At 42.4% G+C, this 23,494-nt stretch overlaps 1 protein-coding gene across 1 annotated transcript in view; it reads left to right on the forward strand.

Annotated features, from left to right (window-relative positions):
- The window catches only part of DOCK2 (dedicator of cytokinesis 2), a 383,680-nt gene that overhangs the window by 51,064 nt on the left and 309,122 nt on the right, over positions 1–23,494 (forward strand). The window contains exons 9-21 of the mRNA XM_036995173.2: positions 1,023–1,104; positions 6,085–6,220; positions 8,393–8,468; positions 9,423–9,499; positions 10,065–10,190; positions 11,431–11,555; positions 16,612–16,710; positions 18,454–18,526; positions 18,642–18,745; positions 20,514–20,697; positions 20,843–20,940; positions 22,088–22,177; positions 23,243–23,343. Coding sequence (XP_036851068.1) covers positions 1,023–1,104; positions 6,085–6,220; positions 8,393–8,468; positions 9,423–9,499; positions 10,065–10,190; positions 11,431–11,555; positions 16,612–16,710; positions 18,454–18,526; positions 18,642–18,745; positions 20,514–20,697; positions 20,843–20,940; positions 22,088–22,177; positions 23,243–23,343 — 1,371 coding nt within the window. The remainder of the gene's footprint in view (positions 1–1,022; positions 1,105–6,084; positions 6,221–8,392; positions 8,469–9,422; positions 9,500–10,064; positions 10,191–11,430; positions 11,556–16,611; positions 16,711–18,453; positions 18,527–18,641; positions 18,746–20,513; positions 20,698–20,842; positions 20,941–22,087; positions 22,178–23,242; positions 23,344–23,494) is intronic.

The raw sequence follows: 23,494 nt of genomic DNA on the forward strand, positions 1-23,494 counted from the left end.
CTATTTCCATTTCTCCCTTTAATTTTGCTCAGACTACTCTCATTCATCTTCTAGAGGTAGGAGAGAGGAACAAGATATCAGAGGGAACAGAGCTCTAAAAGAAGGCAAATCCCCTTAACTTTGCTGAAGTCTTTTACCATGCCTTTTTGGGATGATTTGGTTTTTGACCTTTATTTTGTTTTTGTCCTACTTCAAAATAATAGCCATTTATTTAACATGAACTCTATGCTCCTGTGTGGCACTGAAAACCTAATAACTCAACTCCGCAAACTGTACTAAGTTTCTCCTAATTCTCAATTTTCCCAGTGCAGCTGGATTGACTAGTATAAACCATCAGGGTAGTGTAAGGTTGCTAGGAGATGTGAGATAATAAGTGATCATATGTCAACACTATGCAACTTTCCTCATAGAACCCTTAAATAGCTTTCCATTATTATTAGGATCAAGTCAAAATCCTTGAATGGCCTACAAAGCCTACATGATATGGCTTCTCTCTCTAATTTTTCTTTTACCACTGTCCTCTTGGGTCAGTATTTTAGATGCATCAAAGTCCGGCCTGCCTCAAGGCATTTGTACGTATGTTTGTTTTTCCTGAAACATTTCTCCTTCCCACTTTTTCCCTGACCAACTTTGTTTACATGTCATATCTCAGCAAAGGCTAATCTGACCACCCAGAGTAGACCAGGCTTTTATGATATACATGCTCACAACATACTGAACTCTTTGTTTATAGCACAATTGCATCTGAATAGTTGTCACAACTATTTAGATAGTTACTTAAGTGGATCTTAGTTAATGGCTGAGGCTCTCTATGGGCTGTCACAGTTTGCCCCTGCTTGTCTAACATCTGTCTCCCTGATGGAACTGTGATTCTTAGAGGGAGGGACCACATCTGTCTCAAGCACTGCTGTGTCTCCAGCAGCCAGCATGCTGTTGGGCACACAGTAGAGCCCAGTGAACATTTTTACTGAGTGAATATTGAGCCCCCTGACAGTAACGGGTTGCCACTCTTCTCCCTACAGTGAGAACTACCTGGTGCGTTGGGGCAGCAAAGGCTTCCCGAAGGAGATTGAGATGCTCAACAACTTGAAGGTGGTCTTCACGGTGGGTGTGCGCTGTCTTCTCATTACCATATTCCTCATTCATAAGGATACAGTCTTGGAAATGAGGCTGGTCGATTGGTAAGGAGGGAGTTTGACCTCACAGAGCCCTGTTCTGGGCTTTCTGCAGAGATTCAGATAAGACGGAGAGCACTGTGTACCCCGGGAGGCTATTGGAGGGGTGGTCCTCTCCTCTCAATGTCTTCCTTCCTCCCTCTTTCTCACTCACATGTACACTAAAAACACATGCAGGGCACAGCACTGGGTAAACAAGCATATACCTCTTTTAGCAATAATGTGTATGTGAACTGGGTACAGCAACTATTCTGATTTTCTGGTTAAGTCATAGTTAACCAGAGTTTATTTCTTTGGTTCAGACCTTCTAAAACCTTCGCTAAAATACATCAGATATGCCTTCTTAGAACCTTGACTGACTCGGTAAATTGGATATTCTGAACATAACTAAGTCACAGATACTGCAGATCTTGTGGGACTCTGGGATCATCTTTCCAAATGCCAATACTCACTGGACAAGACATATGTAGAAATGCTGAAGTCAGCTGTTATTTGTATGACTTATTTCTGAGAGTGAACTTGACTTTTTAGCTCTGGAAAGGAGAAACAGTGGAAGGATGGCCGTAAGTGCTGTCATTTCCAGCAGAGAGCGCTCTCTTGTCCTGTTTCAGAAGAGTGTATTCAGAGCATGATCTTAAGATATCTAAGAATACTGGTGTTACCTGCAAGTTCCTTTGGGAAGAAGCACATTAATGAGATTTTTTACTGTGTTTGCAAGGGAAATCACAGAAGAGGACCCAGGGAGGGATTTGGTCATTGTCTGAACAGATGAGTTTGGTCCAAGAGTGACCGACATGCTGGATTAACCTACCTTGCTCTACAATAATTTTCCAGTTACAGCCCATTAAGTGCAATGTCTTACATTGTATCACAATTAGATTGGAGTGCAGCTGATTTATTTTGTTTGTTATTTCCTGGAATAGGCTAGAGACCTGGAATAAGATCATAGGTCCTAATTGCTTAGACAGAGTTTACTTAGCATATATAAATGTGTCTCAGTCCTGTTTATCTATTATCAGTTAGAAGGAGGAGCCTATTTATTTTCTTGATAAATAGGAGAGTCCCATGGGGCTTCCTAATTAAACCAAGAGACAGATGTTTCATGAGAGGGAGAGGGACAGGGTATCAATCAGTCGTTTGTTTTGCAGAGAACCAATTCATGATGTAAACACGTGGGAAAGGGCATCAGTAAATTTGTGTCACTCAATATTAATGAGAATGTGATCTGCCTTCATGGAATTCTGCTTGTCACCACCTCCTTTTCCTACAGAAAAAGAACTTGAGAACTTTGTTGACTGGTTCAGCAGACTGACACTTCCCTCTCTTGAAATGATGGGAGTCTTCTTGGGACAGGAAGGTCATGGTGCTCTAGCTTCTTTTATTTATTCAAGAGCTATTCAATGAGTACTTAATGTATCTAATCTGTGCAAGGTGCTGGGGATATAGCAGAGAATAAGCTGATAGGCTTCTACTCTCATGGTTTGATGGGAGGAATTCAGAAAATGAGTAAATGAATGAAAGACAAGAGAAATATCAGAAGGCAAACTATGTAATGCAGGTGATTAAAACAGAGTGGTGTGATACTGTTTGACTGGGAGTTACTTTTAATTGGGCACTGAGGTGACGTTTAAGTTAGAGATAAGACTTGGTAGGTATGTGCCTGCCTTGTCTTATTTCTCTTGTCTCTGGATGTTAGCTCTAGTATCCTCTTTGGGAGCAGAGCCAGAGGAGATGGCAATGGATCAGGCTGATGGTGGAATTCCTCTTTTTGCTTTATAAGCATTCATCTCCATAGCCCTTTAAGAGTACAGCAGCATATACCCTAATGAGTTTCCCTAAGGCTTTGTCCAGTTTGGGGGGTTGCTGTTAACATACAAAAACAAGACTGAACAATAAAAGGAATACTAATAAATTCTTAACTCAGGTGGCATGTGTTTTAAGTTTTATTTTCTGCCTCAGCTTCCCTAATATGTCTGAGTTTTATAAGGCCAAACTAGAAATAATTGGGAGACACTACAGAGGGCGACAGTTCTGAGTGAGGATTTCACATTTACCTACCCTCTAGACAAGTAGCCTGTGTTCAAGCATTTTGCTGTGCTTACATATGTTAATATTCTCCAGTGCCAACAGAATTATATTTTCTCACAGTTCTAGAGGCTAGAAATCCCAAATCAGTGTGTTCTCAGGGCTGGTTTCTTCTAAGGCCTCTTTTATTTTGGTCTTCAGATGGCTGTCTTCTGGTGTCTTCACACCGTCTTCCCTTGTATCTGTCCTGTTCTAATAACTTCTTAAAAAGACACCAGTTGTATTGAATTAAAGCCTAACCTAATGAGCACATTTTAGTTTAATCACCTCTTTAAAGGCCATGTCTCCAAATACATTCTAAGGAACTGGGGGGTAGGACTTCAACATAAGAATTTGGTGGGGGTGGACATAATTCAGCCTGTAACATCTAGGAAGGAATCTGTCAGGTGCCAGGAGCTCTGTGGCTCTGGAAAGCCTCTGAAAGATACCCATCTAGATATTTCAAAAACATGAAAAATCCTAATGGGAGGAGAAAAGTAATTAGGGGTGGAAGTCATTATAAAGGAAGCAAAGCTTGAGCTTTTAGGATGGAAAGGATTTGGATATATAGAGGAATAAGAGGTAAATATTTGAGGCCGAGAGGACTTAAATGCAGGAAATAGTGGGGAATCTGTTGGATAGGAACAGCTGGAAATGTATTGTGTCTAGGACCTTCCACGTCATCCAGGGAAGCTTAGCATGAATAGGGTAGGAAATAGGGAGCTATTAACATTGTTGGAGGAGAGAAATTAAATGATGAACATGACTTCTAAAGATGGGTTTGTACGGGATTTCAGGGCAGATTGGAGGAAGGAGTCAGGGAAGCCAGAAAAGAGGCTGTCCAACCATCTGAATGTGAGGTAATTGGCATCTCAAACTCAGTTGCCTGCAGGGTAAGGCAGGGAATGCAAATGAGTGAAGGGGCTTCTTTAGTCAGAAAGCCCCCTTCTCCCCGTCCTTCCCTTTCTCCCTACCCAGCAGGGAGACTTTGGAAAGTAGGGGAGCAGATGTCCATTCCTCCAGCTGTTGAAAGGACAGTTCTGTGTCAGTCAGGGTTCTCCAAAAAAACTGAACCAGTAGGATTTGATAGATTTATTTTAAGAATCTGGTCCATGTGATTGTGGGAGCTGGCACGTTTGAAACCTGTAGGGTTGGCCAGCAGGCTGGAAACTCAGGCAAGATTTCTATACTAGAGTCTTGAGACAGAAGTCCTCCTTCACTGGGAAACTTCATTTTTTGCTCTTAAGGTCATCAGTTGATTGGATGAGGCTCACCTACATTATGAAAAGTAATCTCCTTAAATTCAACTGATTATAGATGCTAATCAGACCTACAAAATACCTTCACAGCATCATCTAGTATTTGACCAAGTAATAGGCACTATAGCCTAGTCAAGTTGATACATAAAATTTAACCATCATGGGCCCCAAATAGAAAGGTGAGGGCTATGTTAGGGCCATGTTTTATTCCCAGAGACTCTATATACTCCCGTTCTCTTCCTCCCACACTAGTCAAGTGAGAGGCTGGGGATGGCCACTTTGCATGCGCCCGGCTCTTGTGAGCTGACAGGTTCTTCCCAGTGTATATGTCTGTGTGAAGATTAACTCAGAGGAGAAGCAATTACTTCCTAGTGAGATCAAGCCCAGGTTCTCTGCTCTGATGCCAACAGCGTGTCTTGCTGTTCCTTCTCCAGCTGATCCCACCTGGAAGGAAGTCCCAGGGACGTTGAAGCCTTTAGATTTGAGCAGGGGAGTCAGATTCTGAGGTGTTCTGGTGCCCTCCTGTGTGCCTTTCTGATGGTGAGAGAGAGATTATGGTAGTTAGGTTTAAGGGCTTTGGTGTCAAAGCAACTGGATAGTGTCTCCAAGGGCTAAGGTCATGACTTCGGACTAAGGTCCTTACCTTCTTTGTATCTCAGTTGCCCCATCTGTAAAATAGGGATGCAATAACAGTATCTATTTCAGAGAGTTGCTAAAGATCAAGCAAGACAAATGATACATGAACACTTAGTACAATGTATGAGACAGTGTCGTTCACGAGTTTCTCTGTTCCTCCTTCTGAGGGCACAGTTGAGTGCACTTCCCTGTCTCCCTTGAAGTTAGCTGTGGCCACATGCCTTACTTAGGCCAATGAGATGTGAGCAGAAATGATATGTGTGTCTTCTGGGTGGAAGCTTTAAGAGCCAATAAATGATTTGCCAGGTTCCCTTCCCCTGCTGTGGAGACAGTGGAAGCACTACTGTGATGAGGTAGATCATCTGTCAGCCAGGGGGGCAGAGAAAGTAAGCAGAACCCCCACCCACTTTCAATGGACTTGTGGACCTGAGCTAGAAGCAAACATCTGATGTGTTATCAGCTCTGAGATATTGGGGTTGTTTGGTGCCACAACAACCCAATCCTGAGTGATTTATATATATTAGGTTCTCAGTGAGCTGTAACTATTAGGATTTTTCCTTCTGCCTTTTGCCTTCTTCCTGAGAGGTGCTAAGCAGTGATGAGATGGATGGAGTCATCTGTAGCAAATGCTATTTTTGGATCCACCAGCTGGCATATACGGAATCCTGCCCATATAACTGATATTGTACCTCTTTTTGCCTCTTCCCATCAGTTTGAGGTGGAAGAATTGGGATTGAACACCAGAGTCCTGTCACTCAGTTTCCTTTCCCAAACTCACCTTTCTTATCTGTGAAATGGATGAGATAGCTTTGTTTTCTACATTTCCCAGGACTAATTGTATGATTGGTGCATGTGTAAGTGTTAAGCACATTCCCCAGAATTTACTATTACTAGGTTTCCTTTTCTGCTTTTTTCATTAGATGCATAACTATTTGTTTCCTGCCCTATAGGATCTTGGAAACAAAGACCTCAACAGGGATAAAATTTACCTGATTTGTCAAATAGTTCGAGTTGGGAAGATGGATCTTAAGGATACTAATACAAAGAAGTGCACACAGGGATTGAGGCGGCCCTTTGGGGTAGCAGGTAATGACACTCTCCACACCATTATCTTTCGGAGTGCACGTCCTATATGGCTTAATCTTAAATATTATTTCTTTTCCTCTCCTCCTTAACTCTCTAACCCCCAAAATTTATGCCAGACAACTTCTAATAACAACATTGCTGGTGACTAAATCAAAATAATTGGTGACTAAGTCCAGACTTATGATGACGACAGTAAATAATGGGATCCTCGTGTCTGGAGCTTGGGAGCATGGCACCTTGTGAGCAGTTGGTGCCTTCGCAGTCCAGCTTGGTGAAAGGGAGAAACAATATGGGTGAGATCTAATTATGAGCAGCAAATCATTAAAAAAATATCCGGACAGGAAATACAGTTACACAGAATGAGTCATCCACCACACATCTAAACTCCAGATGGAAGTGGATGTTTGGACACTTGGTGTGCCCAAATGAGGCTGCTTTAGGGCAACATCACCTCTGCATTTTTCTCCAACCCTCAGCTCTCTTGGGGTTTCCAAGACTTCATCATTCTTGTCCCACTTTTACGGTTTTTGTAATATTTGACTAACACTTGCACTATTATTTACCTAATGTACTTTCTTTTAATTAGCATTCTTTATTTAAACTGACGTACTCTTTTTTTTTTAAAGACAATTTAAATACCTGTGGAAACAGTCATTTGCTATGCCAGTTTTATTTCTTTTATTAAAATATACATTTTTAGTCATGTATAATTTATAATCTCTGTATATCATTTCTAAACCCAGTGTTCCAGGTTGCTAACTCAGGATACTCTGATCTGTACTCACAAACCAGCTGGCTTTCCAGCTAGTTCTCTGGCACTGCTTGCAGAGTGACGGATTGGAAGAAATGAAGCTAACTGGTTTTTTCACTTGGTCCTGGGGCCTTCATTTCTTTATCTGCAAAATGAGACACTTAGATCTGTTTGATCCATGACTTACTCTAAAAAGGTCTGATTCTATCTGAAGGACACTCCTGACATTACAATGCTCCTGTGAAGGCAGTGAGGGTCCTCCAACCTGACTTTAAAGTGTGCCTTTGCCCCCAGTTGTAGTTTGCGCTCTTTTGATTTCAGGTGACAGCAATCTTGTGGAACTGAAATGTTTCTGGGATAGATTGCTTCAGGAATAGCTAAATCCAGGAATTATAACGAATTTGCATTTCACTGTCAGCTCCTCTTTCCTCTTGCTGGCTTATTCTGAAGATGGCTGTCCAATTTGTTGGCCAGCTATTGGCCAGCTATTCTAAGTTTGCATCCTTTGAGCTTAGCAGTCCAGGGGAAAGAGAACACCTCTTTCCCATTAGTTTTAGCAGAACCTCCAAGAGCTTAAATATAGACCATCTGCTCATCCCCAAAGCACTTACCTTGGGGAGGTGGACATGGTTTTCTGATTGGCCAGGTCATATGAACATCTTTGGAGTCAACCATGTTACTGAGAATGGGCAAAGGGGGTCTGTTAGTCATAGAGAATGGTTGCTGGTCAGGTTCAATTAATAGTCTCCCCTCCTTCTCTTAGTTCCCCAACTCCCCTCTTAAGCTGTAAGAAGTCACAGGTTGATTATTATCTAAGGAATTTTAATGGTTCTCTGACCAAGGCCTGGAGTGTTTGAAGTATTTCATGTTCCTAGGGTTTTGGCTCTATTTGACTAGCTTTTCTCACTGTTCCTCTCCCATATCCACCATTTCTTTAATGTCCACTCTAATACAGGTGTTCTTCACCTTGGTTTTATGGACTTTTAATGGCTGATCTAAGGAGAAGTTACAGAGAATTGAGTATCCCTCTGCGGTGAATAAATTTCATTGGATTCTCAGATCCCACAGGGAGGCACTGCCCTTGGGTTTTGTGGGCACAGAAGACATTAAATACCTATCTGTCAAATCTAAGCCTAACTGCTGGAGTGCAGAGCCAGTCTTCTCTCTGCTCTTGGCCTCTGCTAAATCCTGGGTTCTGGGATGTTCCTCTGGCCTGCTGACCTCCCAGCTCACTTTGCCCAGAGTTATTTGCCTGGTGCTGCATCTTCTGAGCACTCACTGCCTGTATATTACCTGATGGGGCTCACTGCCTTTCTAGACTTTCCTGGCCCTACCTCCTGCCCTGCCAACCAATCTAATTGTCATCCCTTCCTGGGAGTGGGAGGGCATAAAGCATTAATTCATTTCTCTTCTTTTTCTAGTTATGGATATAACAGACATCATCAAGGGGAAAGCAGAGAGTGATGAAGAAAAGCAGCATTTCATTCCTTTTCACCCGTGAGACACCTCCCATTTCCTTCCATTCTCTTAAACTGTACCCTTTCTCATTGAGAGCTGCTCCAAAGCAGATGAACTGATTCCCTGAGTTGGTGATAGCCAGGTGGGGTCTCCCAACAGTAGGGCAGGATGAGAATGATTGTCTTAGTGCCAAGGCACTTGAAACCAATCAGTTTTTTTTTTATCCATTCATTTATCAAATGTTATTTATTCAACAGAATTTGAAAGCTGGCAGAGGGCTGGGCATAAGGAATGAAGAGGTGAACAAGATAAATATAGCCATGTCTTCATGGAGCTTATAATTAAACAGATAATCAATAAAACACCAATGCATTAATTACAAATATGACAGGAACCATGAGTCTGTGAAGCAGCAGCATATCAGGAACATATGACAGGGAGTCCTAACCTGGATCTCACAGTAGAAACATCCAAGACTTGAGAGAAGGGTAGTGAGGAAGGTAAATGTCCTTTCCCCATTCCTAAAAGGAGTCTGAGAAAGCAGGACCCCAGTTTGAGAAAGCTGTCCTCACTGTGTTACCCTCAAGGATGGTCCAAAGAGGAGGTGTTTTGTTACAGATAATGATGTCAGTGACTCTGGTTAAGGTATGTCATTAGGACTGAGCAGGCTCAGTAAAGTCTTTGCCACCTTGCTGAGGAGATAGATACTCCTTCTGAGGGCTTGGAAATCCTTTCTTTTTAAGAGTCTTCCTAGGAATGTAAAATGGTCCTACTTGTTGCATGGTATTCCCAAATTTCAGAGCCATGGTGATTTTGACATAGAGAGATGTGGCTCTTGATGGCAGATATGCTCTCTGATCTGGCACGGGCAGGCTCACTTCTCACCTGAGGTTTATGGAGGAGCTGGGCAACTTTCTGGAGCAAAGGAAACCACAATTTGAGGACCCTATCAGAGCATCACTTGGCCATTTTGTGCTCTCTTTTCCTTTCCAGGGTGACAGCTGAGAATGACTTCCTACACAGCCTGCTGGGCAAAGTCACGGCCTCCAAGGGAGACAGTGGAGGACAAGGTACAATGCCAGTGAGTGGGTGCGGCCTGACTCCAGCTTGGGAGGGCTTGATTCTTTGGAAAACATATCAAAATCCTGAACCTTGGCAAATGTAGCCTTCCTTCCAGACAGACTCTTGTGAAGAAGGGGAGCATGTGATCTGTAGAAATGGAAAGCACATGTCCTGAAGCTGGAAGGCATGTCCTAGTGTCCAAAGGAAGAGAGGAACTGGTGTGTCTGACTCTCTCCTATGTATCAGGGACTTTAATTAATGTTTCCTCATTTGAGTTTATCCTTTCTGCAGTCTTATGAGGTAGATGATATCCATCCCACTTTACAAAAGCTGTGCTTAGAGATGTGGGATAATTTGCCAGAAACTACCACTACTAGAAGCAACCAGGGAGATTCAAACCCATCAGTGTCTGGCTATAGAGCCCCTCTGCTTTCTACCAACCTTCCTCCCCCTTGGCTGGGTCACTGCAGCCACAGTGTCCTCCAGAGGCCCCAAGGGCAGTGAGGGTGGGAGGCTGAGACTGAGAGCACATCTTGAAGCAGGTGGCTCCTCATGGTGCACCTTCCCTTCCAGGGCTCTGGGTGACCATGAAGATGCTCGTGGGTGACATCATTCAGATCCGCAAGGACTATCCGCACCTGGTGGACAGGACCACTGTGGTGGCCAGGAAGCTGGGCTTCCCAGAGATCATCATGCCAGGTCTGGCCTTCCCCTGGGGTGGGTGGTGGTCCAGCTTGTCTAAACCATTTTCTTTCTAAAGAGTGAGTTCCTTCCTCTTCTACTGCCTTTTTCTATTTCTCTCGCTGACAGTAACAATTGAAAACAATTTTTTTGTATCCAAAAATATTCTATGCATTCAAAAAATAAATACAAATACATAAATATACACACATGCACTTGAGCCTCCTACAAATGGGATCACTCTTTATATGCCTTATATACCATTACTTTATATATACTTTATATAGTGTTCTGCAACTTGCTTTATCACTTAATACTTTATCATGGGCATCCTTTCTACTTTACCACATAGAGAATAATTCCATTCCTTTTGGAGGAGTATTGTCATTCTCTTAAATTTTTAAACTATTTTTTTTATTACCAGAGAAGTCCCTGTTCATTGTAAAATGTTCAAATAGTACTAACAGTGTAAAGTGAAACATTAAAAGCTCCCTCAAACATTTGTCTCCAGAAGTCACCACTGCTATTAACATTTTCCAAATGTGTATGTAATAAAATAAAAACAAACAAGATTCTATAGCTAAACCTTTGGAAACCTCCCTTCTGTTGTGATCCTGGGTCCTACCCTTGCTGCTTTACCCCTTCTTTCCACAGTTGTACGGTAGTGCACTGGGGCCTGCATCATGATTTATTTATACCTGCCCTACTGGAGACGTCAGTTCCTTGTGCATTCCCCTGCTGGATTTTCTATTCTTATTGCCCCCACCTCCCGCCCCCCTCACACATTCCTGAAGACCCACCCCACCTTGTCCCTGACTCCGTGTTCCTGGGACACATGAAAAGTCGCTCTATCTACTTCTGCAGAATAAAAAAAATCTGTGATGTCTATGGTTATTATTCGTGGGCCAAGATTAGTTCAATTGGAGATTTCCTTTGCCTTCCCAGAAGGTGTCACTAGAGGATGAAAATTAAATGTTTTAATGGAGAGAAAAATATGGCCAATTTTGACCATCCTACCTATCTTTTTGGAACTGATTTCCTGCTGTTCCTCTATCCCCTCGTTACCCACTACTCCAGTCTCCCTGATGAGGTAAAAATTAAAAATGCTTTTTCCAAACAGTTCTGACTTTATTTTCATTAACAGACGTCCGGGGGGGGGGGGCACTTCCCCTCTCTATGCCCTCTCCATGCCCGTTAGTCAGTGTCTCTCCTGCTACAGAGACTCCAACACTTGTCTCTCTCTCTCCCTCTCCCTCAGGGGATGTGAGGAACGACATCTACATCACTCTCCTGCAAGGCGACTTTGACAAGTACAACAAGACCACTCAGAGGAACATGGAAGTGATCATGTGTGTGTGCGCAGAGGATGGCAAAACCCTGCCTGTAAGGGACTCAGCTGTTCCTCTGGGGGACAGGGATACCCTCTGCTCATCAATTTGCTTTTCCCTTCCCCAGTCTGCTTTCTAAACGTCAGGTGCCTTGGAGATGCTGTGGAGTAATGTGATCTGCATCTTTAGAGCTTGGTTAGCACAGCAACCCATAAGACCTCATGCTGTTCTTTCTTTCTACTAGTACAGTTTTTCACTGTCTGTTCCTTTCCTTTAATGACCCCTTCTTCTTTTTTCTTTTTCATTTTTGGCTTGGCCTCAGCTTATAGGTTAGCTCTTTGCAGTTAAAATGTTGTTCTTATAGAAACCTGAGCTGGTTTATTCAGGCAAAATTCATGGCAAGAAAAAGGATCAATACAGAGCCTTGGGCTGGTATGAAGACTCACGAGATCCTCAAAACAGACATTCCCAACACTTAATCTAACTCCCTACTGCTCAGCCAGAAATTCTGGTGGAAAGCCTTATTCGTAAATTGGTCTCCAGAGGGCCAGCAGAGTGTGTTCAAGAATGCAAAGCACGTTGCTATAAATATTTATACAGCATATGTCCTGTACAATATTTGTCATGTGTGTTTACATTTATTTACTTATATTTCCTTTAAGGTCGTCAGCAGTTGTGTCCAGTGTGTGGGAGGGTTTTGCTTCTCAATTTCTCCTTTTGGAATACTTAACTGAAAATAAAATCAGCTCTCAGCAGACATTTCAGTGTGGGCAGACAGTCCTCTTAGGCCACAGTAGGTGATCAGGTAGCACATAGGGTGGGGGTGTGGTCTTTGGTAGATCATAAGGTCTAGCTGTGAGGCTTGGAGCTCAGGCAGAGTTTGTTACCCTCTACCTAGGAATAACTAGCATTCATAGAGGAATTACCATGTGCCAAGCACTGTGGTAAGTGTAATTCATTTCCATTATTACTACCATTTTTCCAGAGGGGAAACTAAACCTTTGTCAAGCGAAACAGTTTTCCCAAAGTCATAAAGTTAGTTCGTGGTAGAGATGAGGTTTGACTCCAGGTTGCAGGCCCTCTAAAACACCTCACTGTAATGCCTATATATTTAAAAAAGGTTCCAGTTTACTTCTCATTTTTTAAAATGAAGCTAATAACCACTTCTATCAAATTCTGGGAAGATTCAAAATTATTTTTTAAATTTAAAGAAATCCCCACAATTGCCTTTTTGTTGGTAAAGATTGGTCCCATTAGTTAATATCTAGCTGAGCAAAATCCACATGTTCAATTCATCCTCTTTTTATTGCATCCTGAAACTTTTCTGAAAAGTGAAATAAATGAGAGATACTTTGCTCAAAGGAGCACAAAGGAAGAGAAGAGGGTTTTTATCTGAAAGGGAAATTGCATTTCATGAATGTATAGGCCATTGCTTTGAAGTTATTTTTATTCAGCTACCTGTTGGAGAAGTTTTACACCTCAACTTCAATTTTTAAAACAGTGATATTCTTGCCTTCAGGGCTGCCGAGGGACAAATTAGAAGGAACAGTTAACAGGAAAGCCAGCGTCTTATCTAGTTTCTGAACCATTCTTTTTCTACCTCTGCCACTCTTTTGGGTCACACCCGACCAGGCTGAGCAGATGTACTTATCAAAGATGAATATATAAGCAGATATTCTAAGGGCTGAAATGGAGAGGTAACTGTGGGGCATGGTGATAATTTGTTGTTTCCTCTGTTAGGGGAACTATGGGGGAGTTCAGCTGACTGAGAGTTGAAAAATTGCTAAGGAAGCCTGGGGGAGACATTTCTTTTTCTATCTGCAAAAATAAATATTACTGCCTACCTAAGTGTCAGGCAGCACCCTCAGACACTCCTGTCTGATACTGGTGGGATCCTGTGAGAACAGTCTCCTCCAGGGATGTTGACCTCTCCCTCTGCCCCAGCCGTACACCACCCTGGGCAGAGAGGGCCCAGAGGACAGAGTGAGTTACACTTGTCCTTGCCTCACATTGGTGCCTCAGAACTTTGCTCAGAAGAGGCCACAGCCGAGAAGCTGACACAGTGGGTTCAAGGATCAAACAGTCAGGGTTCAAATCCCAGCCTTTCTTCCTATTAGCTGTGTGATCTTGGGAAAGTTTATTGGTGTATAAGAAAGGAATAATAATCTCTTCTTTGTGGGGTTGCAGAATAAACAAAATGGTAGGTGTAAGGCAGCTGGAATGCACTTAGGTAGTTGGTAGCAGGAGGGAGGGTCACACTCAAAGAAGGCTGACTAACTGCAGGTTGAAGTGCTGGGCAAGAACTGAGGGGGTCAGATAGAGAATCCAGTGTGGATGCCTGAAGCAAGTTGAAGGAGAAATAAAAAGGCTCAGATGCCAGGCCAAGAAACTTCTGCTCTTCTGATACGAGCTAGTTTAAGGGGATAGCAGCAAGGAATGGGGGCAGTGTGGTATAATGGTTAAGGCCATGACCTCTGGGTCCAGGCATCAGGGTCGAAGCCCAAATCAGCCTAAATTAGCAGGATGACCTTGAGCAAGTTACATAATGTCTCTATCCCTAGATCCTCTGTCTATAAACGAGACTAGCAGTAACAACTTGCTGTTGTGAATGTCAAATGCAATATTCTATGTAATAGGTGTTTATTAAAGGTAGACATTTGTACAAGAATACAGTAATAGTATGGCACTAGAGTAGTCTTCTGATCCCTTCCTTGTGGACACTAATTGACATCTTCCCATAATAGCTGTATCTGTGTAGAACATTTTCTAGCTCTCAAAATGTGTTCCTATCCATGGAATTATTTGTTTCTTTGTTGTGAGATAAACAGGGCCTATGTTAGGAACCTGACTTTTCTTTCTGCTAACGTATGTCTGCCTAGCCCAAGTCAGCATTAAAGCCTCCAAGCTTCCTGATTCCTACTTAGATTTTCTTCAACTGACCTGAAGCCAACTAGGTGCTCTTATGTTCATTGGAGACCATGGGGTTGGGCAGTGGGGAAAATTATTGAAGAGGCTTACTTGAGATGTATACAAATCTATGTTTTCCCTAAATCTAGGCTCAGTCCCTGGTCATAACACTCTCTCAACACACTTGGCACCATTCAGTTTTTATCTCTGAGGTGCTGAGGGTAAGGGCCTTGTCATAGGCCATACTGAGACGTTTTACTCCAGCCAGAGGCAAGAAGAAATTTTCATCAAGATAGTTTTTTGGAATTCAGTTCCCTGCTGTACAACAATTTTACTTTTACCAGAGATATATGTGCATTTCCAGATTTTATAAGCTATAGGGGATTCACTGGAGCTACAGAAACTCTAAGCCCATAAATGTCACTAAATATAAATCTTGGGAGGCTGAAAGGCATCTAGGTAGTTACAAGAAGGAAAACTAGACATAAAGTTAGAGGGTCTGAGATGTAGTTCTAGCTCTGCTACTTTTTTGGATGAGTGACTTAAGCTCTCAGGGCCTCAGTTTATTCAGTTGTGAAATGGGGATAATGACAGTACTCATCAGAAGTGGTTATGAGGATTGATTTAAGTGAGGTTTTGTGTGAAAGGGCTTAGCATAATACTAGACAAAAAGCACTCCCTGAATGTTAGAAAAACATTGGAAGCATGTTTGTAGTTCAACGACTCAATGATTTCTGAAAGGTTCCATCCCATTGAATACAAAGAGTTATGTGTCTTCCCTCATTTCTAGTTCACTGGTTATCCTTGTTTTTTTTAGAGAAAAGTTCTGAAGGGACACTGTATCCTTATTTTCAGATGGGTTCATTTTGGCTGCAAGTACCATCGGTGTTAAAACTGAACTCATTCTTTCCTGTAGCTCAGAAGTAAAGAGGGAGCATTCCGATGAGAAGGGTGGGATTCTCCTTCCCACAGGCTAACTTGGTTCACTGGGGATAGTAGATTGCCTGCTGGTGGCCAGCTTTGGTCATTCAAGCTGATGGTAGAAGGGGAGGTCAAGGATCCCTTGGCACATCTGATGGGATCCGGTGAGAGGCATGACCTCTCCCGCCATAAAAATATCTAGAGACACAGTTTTGTAATTTTGGGGCCTGGAACTCCAAAATCAATCCTCATGTCCCTAGATCTTTGGAGACTTGAGGTTAAATTCTGTTGGTCTGGTATAAAAACCACACTTCGTCCTCTTCTGGGTGACCCTACCTGGATCTTGTTTGGGGGCCAAATAGTAGAAGGAACAGAGAGAGATAGAATTAGGGACTGGCAAACTCTATTAGAAGATAATCCCTTGTTACTCTGAGGGTTATTTTCATGGCAAAGAATATCCTATACAGGTATGCTTGCTCTGTGCACTCTTTACTCACAATGTCCTTCCCATGTTTCTGTTCAAAGCCACTCAGAATCTTCCTTCCACTGTCATCACCTCCAAGAAATCTCTGAATCTTAAGACTGCACTTACATGTCCCTTCTCTGTCTGGTAGTAGTAAGGACATTAGTCTGTCATCACACTGCATTGCTTAGTGATTTGTCTGTTCGTCTAATGACCCTTCCACCAAACTGTGAACTCTCATGCTGGGTTTAACATCAGACTCATGCCCATTCCCCAGTGCTCAGCATGGGCCTGATATCCAGAAGATGCTCCATAGCTGTGGCCTCCCTCATCCCTCTCTATACTTGTCTGTCTGTTTCAAGTCTGAGCTTCCTTCCTTTGTCCAGCTCCCACTGGCACTCTGGTTTGTTAGCATCAGAAATCCATCCAAACAAGCTGCTGCTTGACTGAACTGAGCCTGTTTGTAAACTTTGTGCACATTCAGATTTAGTAAACAAATAGGATTAATAAGATTGTCAGTGTGCAGTAACTCCAAGGCTGGTTACCATTTACAATAAGGCAGTCACGTCAGCGCCTGGCATGCTCCAGTGGTTTCCAGAATGCAACTAATAGAATTTCTGTAGTTAAGCAGCTGTCACTCCTGGGGCCCAGGATGTTCATGTATAAATCTGTAAGATGGAAGGGCATCTGGCAGAAGGGTTGGTGAAGGCAGAGTTTTTCCAGACCCGAAGGCCAGTATGGGTCTTGGGATCAAAATTGTCCAAGCACAGAAAACGGCAATCCTGTAGTGTTTTTTCTCTGTTTTTTTTTCTTCTATCAGAATGCAATTTGCGTAGGAGCTGGGGACAAGCCCATGAACGAATATCGGTCTGTTGTGTACTATCAGGTCAAACAGCCACGGTGGATGGAAACAGTCAAGGTAATGATAATGATTAGTAATAATAGCAACCAACATATCTAGGGGCTTTGAGACACCATCCTAAGATCTGAAGTAATACCCTGGCTTCTGTCCGGTGGCATGTCAGGCAGTGGAAATGGTGGCCCAGTGGGTGAGCACCCTGGTTCTCCTGTTCACCCTTCATTGTCTCAGGACGAAGTCACCATGGAATTGTTAGATGGTCCTGTTGTGGACAGTGTCCAACCCATGAAGCTGTGTCATTCCACTCAGCAGTGAGAAGTAACAGAGCTTGTGAAAATATGTGAGGCTATAAATGACCACTTAATGCCTGAAAGGTACCCTACTGGGAGGATGCCTCAGATGAAAGTGGCACTTTCACAAATATTCACACACCAGATCGTCACACTAAGCAGAAGGAATATTGTATATTGGAAGAAGAGTTTGGAATTCATTCAATGAACAGTGAAGCTTGATTACAACTTCAAATCTCTGTCTTGTAATTAGTAGCAGTTTTTACTCACCCTCTGCTCTGAACCCAAATTCAAGATATTTAAATAACTTTCTTTTCAGAGGTAGCAATTCAAACCTCAGTGGTTCTCGCCTTGTCACCTATCTTCCTGTTTTCCTTAGTGGGTCTCCCTGTACTCATTCTCTTCAAAATGATGATCTGCCCACTTTGGGGTCAGAAAGCTATTGGACCAGGTTGCTTTTGTCTTCTCTGTGCTCTCTTGCATCCCAGTTGCATCTCTTTGCTAACCCTTATCACATGATTGTGTTAATTATGCGGTCCATGAGCTCTTTGAATTGCAGGGGCTCTGCCTTACATCAGCATGGCCGGTGCCTCACATGGTTGGGGCTTAAACGAACAATTCAACACATAGTGCAAGCATGAATTGGCCTGCAGCTGCCCATGCGGTTTTTAGTTCTTTTGCTCTGTCTCAAACACAAAAACAGTAGACCTCTTCAGGCTCAGATTTCATTTTCTGAAGCAGAAAGTGGTCCAAAGTTTACATTTGTTCGGCTTTTAATAGTCACCTTTACAGTATAAACTTGTCCTTTTTTTAAAAAAGTTGTTTCCTCACAGGTAGCTAAGCTTCTCTGCTTTGGCCCGAATTGCACATTACATAGAGAACTGCGAGGCTTCAGGAGATAGTGCCGTCCAGAGCAGGCCTAGAGCATCTCAGTCAAGGGTGCAGCAGACCATCCACTGGACAGTGAGACTGGGTTGACCAAGGGTCCTCAGAGGCAAAAGCATCTGGACATGTGTCCAATCAAGGATGGGAATGAACCCTAGGATTTTTCCGTACATTATTGTGTTTAAGCATTTTTAGTAGTTTGTATAAACAAGAGTCCTCAAGCATACCCCCGAATGACCATTGTTAATTTGCTAAGCCTGATGTATTTGCCAGAACTCCTGGAGTTATAAAGAAAGTGGGCATTGTACAGTTTGCAGTGCATCAAATCCTGTGCTAAAGTTATGTAACTTTTACATCAATTTGGGGAGATTCACTTTTCCTCACTATAATTTATAGTCTTCTTTTCATTGGCTGGGAGTGCAGTTTGCCAAATGGATTACATTTGGTACTTTATTTTCTCTTCATAGGTAGTTCTTATGTCATTTATTTACAGTTCATCAGGCTTGATGGATGGCTAATAAATTGGCATGCAGCACTCTCAGTTAAATGGTCAGGCTGCCTTTTGAGGGGGGGGTGCAGAGGGCTGTTTAACTGGTCATCTCCTGAGCTCTGGTTTGTTCCTGTTGAGGTGGCTGTCCCTATTGAAGACATGCAGAAGATCCATCTGCGATTCATGTTTCGACATCGGTCGTCCTTGGAATGTGAGTCGCCAGTCAAATCTTATCTCCACAGTTCCCTTACGGGGGAGGCGAGTGGGGTAGCTGGGTGGCCTATACTGCTATTATTCTCTTTCCTGACCTTATGATGCTATTTCAGCAAAAGATAAAGGAGAAAAGAATTTTGCCATGTCCTATGTGAAGTTGATGAAGGAAGATGGGACCACTCTGCATGATGGATGCCACGACTTGGTTGTCCTAAAGGTACCATGAGTTGGAATTAATTCTGCAATGAGAGGGGTGCAGGAAGAGAAGGGGAGATGACAGGATCGCTCAGTGGTTAATACCAGGGACCCTAGAATCACACACACCAGGGCTTATCAGCTGTGTGGCCATGGACAGAGTCTTAATTTTCTGCCTCTGTTTCCTCATCTGTGAACCCTCAACGAATAATTGTGAGGATCATATGAGACAGGTCACATAAACACTATAATGATGGGTATATGAAGTGCTCACTAAATGGAAAAGGTTACTGTTCCAAACAGAATGGGCTATTGACTCTGTAAGTCCCCCTGTGGTTTGTGTAGAAGATCAGCAAGAAACATTTGAGAGAGGCCTCATTGTCACTAATGGAAAAATATTAGAATTTGGGGATCTGATCCTGCTGTTGACTAAAACTGGAATCATCTCACATGTCTTCCTGAGTCTCATTTTCCTTTTCTTAAGTGGTAATTGTAATATTTATGACAAACCAATGAGATGACCCATGTGAAAGGGTCATGTATAAAGGGCACACAGATGTCAGCCATTGCTATTTTGTATCATAAGACTTGGATTGTTTTTGAGAAGTGGGGAAGTATCTGCCTTGATGTTACATGCATGTGTTCCCACAACCCCTCCTGTGACAGAAGGATGCCTATGCTTGTGCCTGACTAGAAGCAAAGCACATGGCTATGAAAGAGGGCAAGTCTAAATGGTTGGCCCAGGGATCAAACCATTGCCTTTGACTTTCTCAACCTTGGAGGCTGAAATCACCCTTTTGCTAGTGTTTTGCATGGCCAATGGCTTCACATGGTAATTTTCATGACATGGCACTCTTTTTTGAGTCTTTAACTTTTCCAGAAGTCCTGTCCCTTTCTTCTGAACAGCCTCTGTTTTCTCATATATGACACATCAAGGTAGTTCTTGGCTTGAAAGCCCTTCTTCCCTAATAGATTCTGAATTCATTAGGGGAAGAGTCTTACTTGCAACCAGTTTTCAGTTTACTCGCCTTCCTTCAGCCTCATCTTGAAACTGAGGGGGATAGCATTATCAAGGACAGTAACAGTGACAGTAGTAATTGTTGCAAGGCTTAGATGAAATGAACTAAGGCCCTTAGTGCAGCATCTGGTCCAGAGTAAGGGCTCAATAAATGTCAACTCCTGTAAAGCCTAATCATTCATTTCAGCATGCCAAGAGACTTACATGTCTATCAACTCTTTTACGGGCTCTGTATACATCATGCCTATTTTTTCTGCTTAAAGTTTCTAGGAAGTAGGTAATATGATTAATCTCCAGTTTAATCATGAGAAAAATGAGACACAGAGATGCCAGGTAAGGTACCCATGATGACACAGACTTGTGAATGGTAGAATAGTGTCTAGATCCCAGGACTTTCAGACTCCAGTGCCTTTGCTGTTAGCTTCTCCTTTATGCTGATTCTTTAACTCACTGGTGAGCACATGTTAAGATGTCAAAAAGTATAGAAGGAATGAAGATGGCCTGTTTGGGAATCTTCAATTCCCTTTGTGTTGTTAATGAAGTGTACAGAGCCTTCCATTGGTTGATCAACTCCTTTTCCATAATGTAACAGTGGGTTTTTGCCTATTGTGTGGAAAAACAGCCCTGCCACACCAACTGATGTTTATTGTTTGTCTGATGATTTTCCTAATTCTGACCCTCCAACCTTACCATGTGTAAGCTAGCTACTGCAAGCTGTGTGGCACTGAGCAAGTACTATGCCTTGGAGAAGTAACCAAGGTATTGTTTTCAGGGGGAGAGCAAGAAGATGGAAGATGCTAGTGCTTACCTGACTCTTCCTTCTTATCGACACCATGTGGAAAATAAGGGGGCCACCTTGAGTAGAAGCTCCAGCAGTGTCGGGGGACTCTCTGTCAGCTCCCGGGATGTGTTCTCTATTTCTACCCTGGTGTGCTCCACAAAGCTCACCCAGAACGGTAATGGAACCATTGAGAGTTGCGAGTGTATGTGCGTGTTTATGCATATATGTGTGTGTGAACGCATGTGTAAGCCCAGGGAGGTCCTGATATGGACAGTTTAGGCCAGTAATAGTAATTCTGCTCATATGGACTCTTATTTTAGTGGGCTTACTGGGCTTGCTGAAATGGCGCATGAAGCCTCAACTGCTACAGGAGAATTTAGAAAAATTGAAGATTGTCGATGGAGAGGAAGTTGTGAAGGTCAGTGGGGCTTCATTTTGTTGGTATTCACCTACCAGTGACATAGTTTTAAATCGTGAAGGTCTTCAGAGGAGAAATGAAGTACTGAAGGAAGTGGGACCTTTTCTCTAATAATGAGGCATAATGTCCAAAGTTGCCATGAGAAACCTTTCCTGGGAAATCTGGCAGGTAATTTGATTCAGTGATGCTGAATGTTGAGTGGCATAAAAACTATGGTTGTGCTCAGTCTCTGGAAATAGATCAGCCCGGATGTAGATTCCAGCTCACCCACTTGCCAACTTTATGTGATAATATTATGAATATGACACATTTCAGAGGATGGTTGTGAGCATTCAATGTGATAGTATTAAAAATTACTCAGCATAGTCTCTTATACATAGTACACAATGATTAAATAAAGCATATAAAACTTGTAAAGTTCAATAAATAGTAACTATAATTATTTTTGTTGTATAAGTTGCTATAGTAGTATGACTGCTTAATACTACCTACACGTTAATGTTAGAGATTAAATATTCCTGGTCCCTACTGTTTGGAAAGCAATGTGCATTAAACATGAAAAAGGGAAAGACATCAAGGCTCACATTTTAAATGAAACAAGCAGAAAACAATGCAAATGTCAGACGAATTGTTGTGCCCATGTGGTAGTGGAGAATGTAGTGTCTGAAGTGCAGATCTAACTAAAGCAACCCTCCTCTCCAGCATTACGAATTGGAACAAGTGTTTCCTAAAGGTCCTGGTGATCTTGTTTCCATGCTGATTACCCATCAAAGATAGGTTTTTGCCTGTTCTTGGATTTCATAAAAACTAAGTAATAAAGAATGTCCATTTTTGTGTCTGACTTATCTTACTCTATACAATTTTCATGGAGGTAATCCTCATTGTTATATGTAGAAGTAGTTTGCTCTTTTTTATTGCTGTGGAATATTCTGTTGCATGAAAATACCCCCGTATATTCATCTACTCTGCTGTTGATGGACAATTGGGTTCCTCCAGGTTCTGGCTCTTGTGAATAAAGCTCCCTGAACCTCTTGAGCATGACATGTGGTCAATATGTGCTCTGATTCTCTTGGGCATACACTGAGGAGTGGGATTTTTCTCTTACCTGCACTCTCTTCCTTAACATGATCTTCATAATTTTGTCCAGTTCCTCCAGGACACTCTGGACGCCCTCTTCAACATCATGATGGAGCATTCTCAGAGTAATGAGTATGACATCCTCGTCTTTGATGCTTTGGTAAGAGAGAGGAGACAGGTACTAGTGACAGTAGACATGAATGTATATCTCACTGTGAGAACATAGAACTTGTGGCTGTCTTGGCCCTTTTCATGAATTTTTTGGAGGCATTGTAGTGTTTGGCAACCAGACCAGTGAATGAGCTGCTGTTTCCTTTCCTTTGTTTCATGTTCATTGGAAAGCATGGACAGAGTGAGTGAAAGGGGAGTTTTAAATGTTGATATTAGGTTGGCACGGTTGAAAGCACAGGAAGCTGGATATCACGAATCATCACTTTAACTTTCCATGAGTACTGGGAGTGAGTCCTTGGCCACGTTGCAAAGCACCCAAAATGATTCCTAACTCCCCTTTTACCTTCTTCTATCTTGTTGTCTCCAACTTACCAGAGTCATCGCACTCCTTCTGTCTACCTAGAACCTTTTACAGTGATACTCCATCCAGATCTTTCCACTTTCCATCTTACCAAATGGTCTCCTCCTCCTCCCTCTGTCCCAACTCATCTTTTCTCATATCATGTTAAAATAAACAGAAACATCAACATTAGGGTATCAGTGACCAAGAAAGTCTTAATAAGTTAACAGAGTCTTAATAAGTTGTGTCAGTGACGTATACCTTTTTAAAGAGGTTGCTTGGGGACAACTGTGACTTAATCTAATGCTTCCCAGAGGGTCTTGGAGAAAGCTCGTCATAAGAAAAGATGCTTTGTGACAAAAATCCTTTGATTAAAGAACTTAGGGAACCATTGAACATAACGTGAACTCTGGGAGACTCACAATGTAAGTATGTTAAAGGCTCTGAAAAGTCCTGCAGTAAAGAAGGCAGTCTAATGATGGTAACCTGAAATTTCTCAAAGATATCTGACCATGAAACTTTTACAATGCCCTGTAGCACACTTCATGAAATACTTTTAGGAGAGATACGACCTTTATGAAAAGTACTAACCATATATCTTAGGGAGCTAATTCATGGGCAAAAGAATTTTAACAGAGGTTTAGTTATACCTTGTGAATATGGCTTCCTGCCCTGGGTCTGCCCCCAAACACTTATTCCTTGACTCTTCCTCAGATCTACATAATAGGACTCATTGCTGACCGGAAATTCCAGCACTTCAACACCGTTCTGGAGGCTTACATTCAACAGCATTTCAGTGCTACCTTGGCTTATAAGTAAGTAACTCTATATATGCAGATTTCTTGTCCATCTCCTACTTGCCCTGCCAGGATGCCTAAAGTAAAAGGAACTTGAGTATTTTCCTTTTGTTACCAATCTATGTGAGTTCTCCCTTTTCGACCAAACTCAATCCATGCCTGGTTTATT

This window comes from Manis javanica, chromosome 1 (assembly GCF_040802235.1).
Source record: "Manis javanica isolate MJ-LG chromosome 1, MJ_LKY, whole genome shotgun sequence".
NCBI lineage: Eukaryota > Metazoa > Chordata > Mammalia > Pholidota > Manidae > Manis > Manis javanica.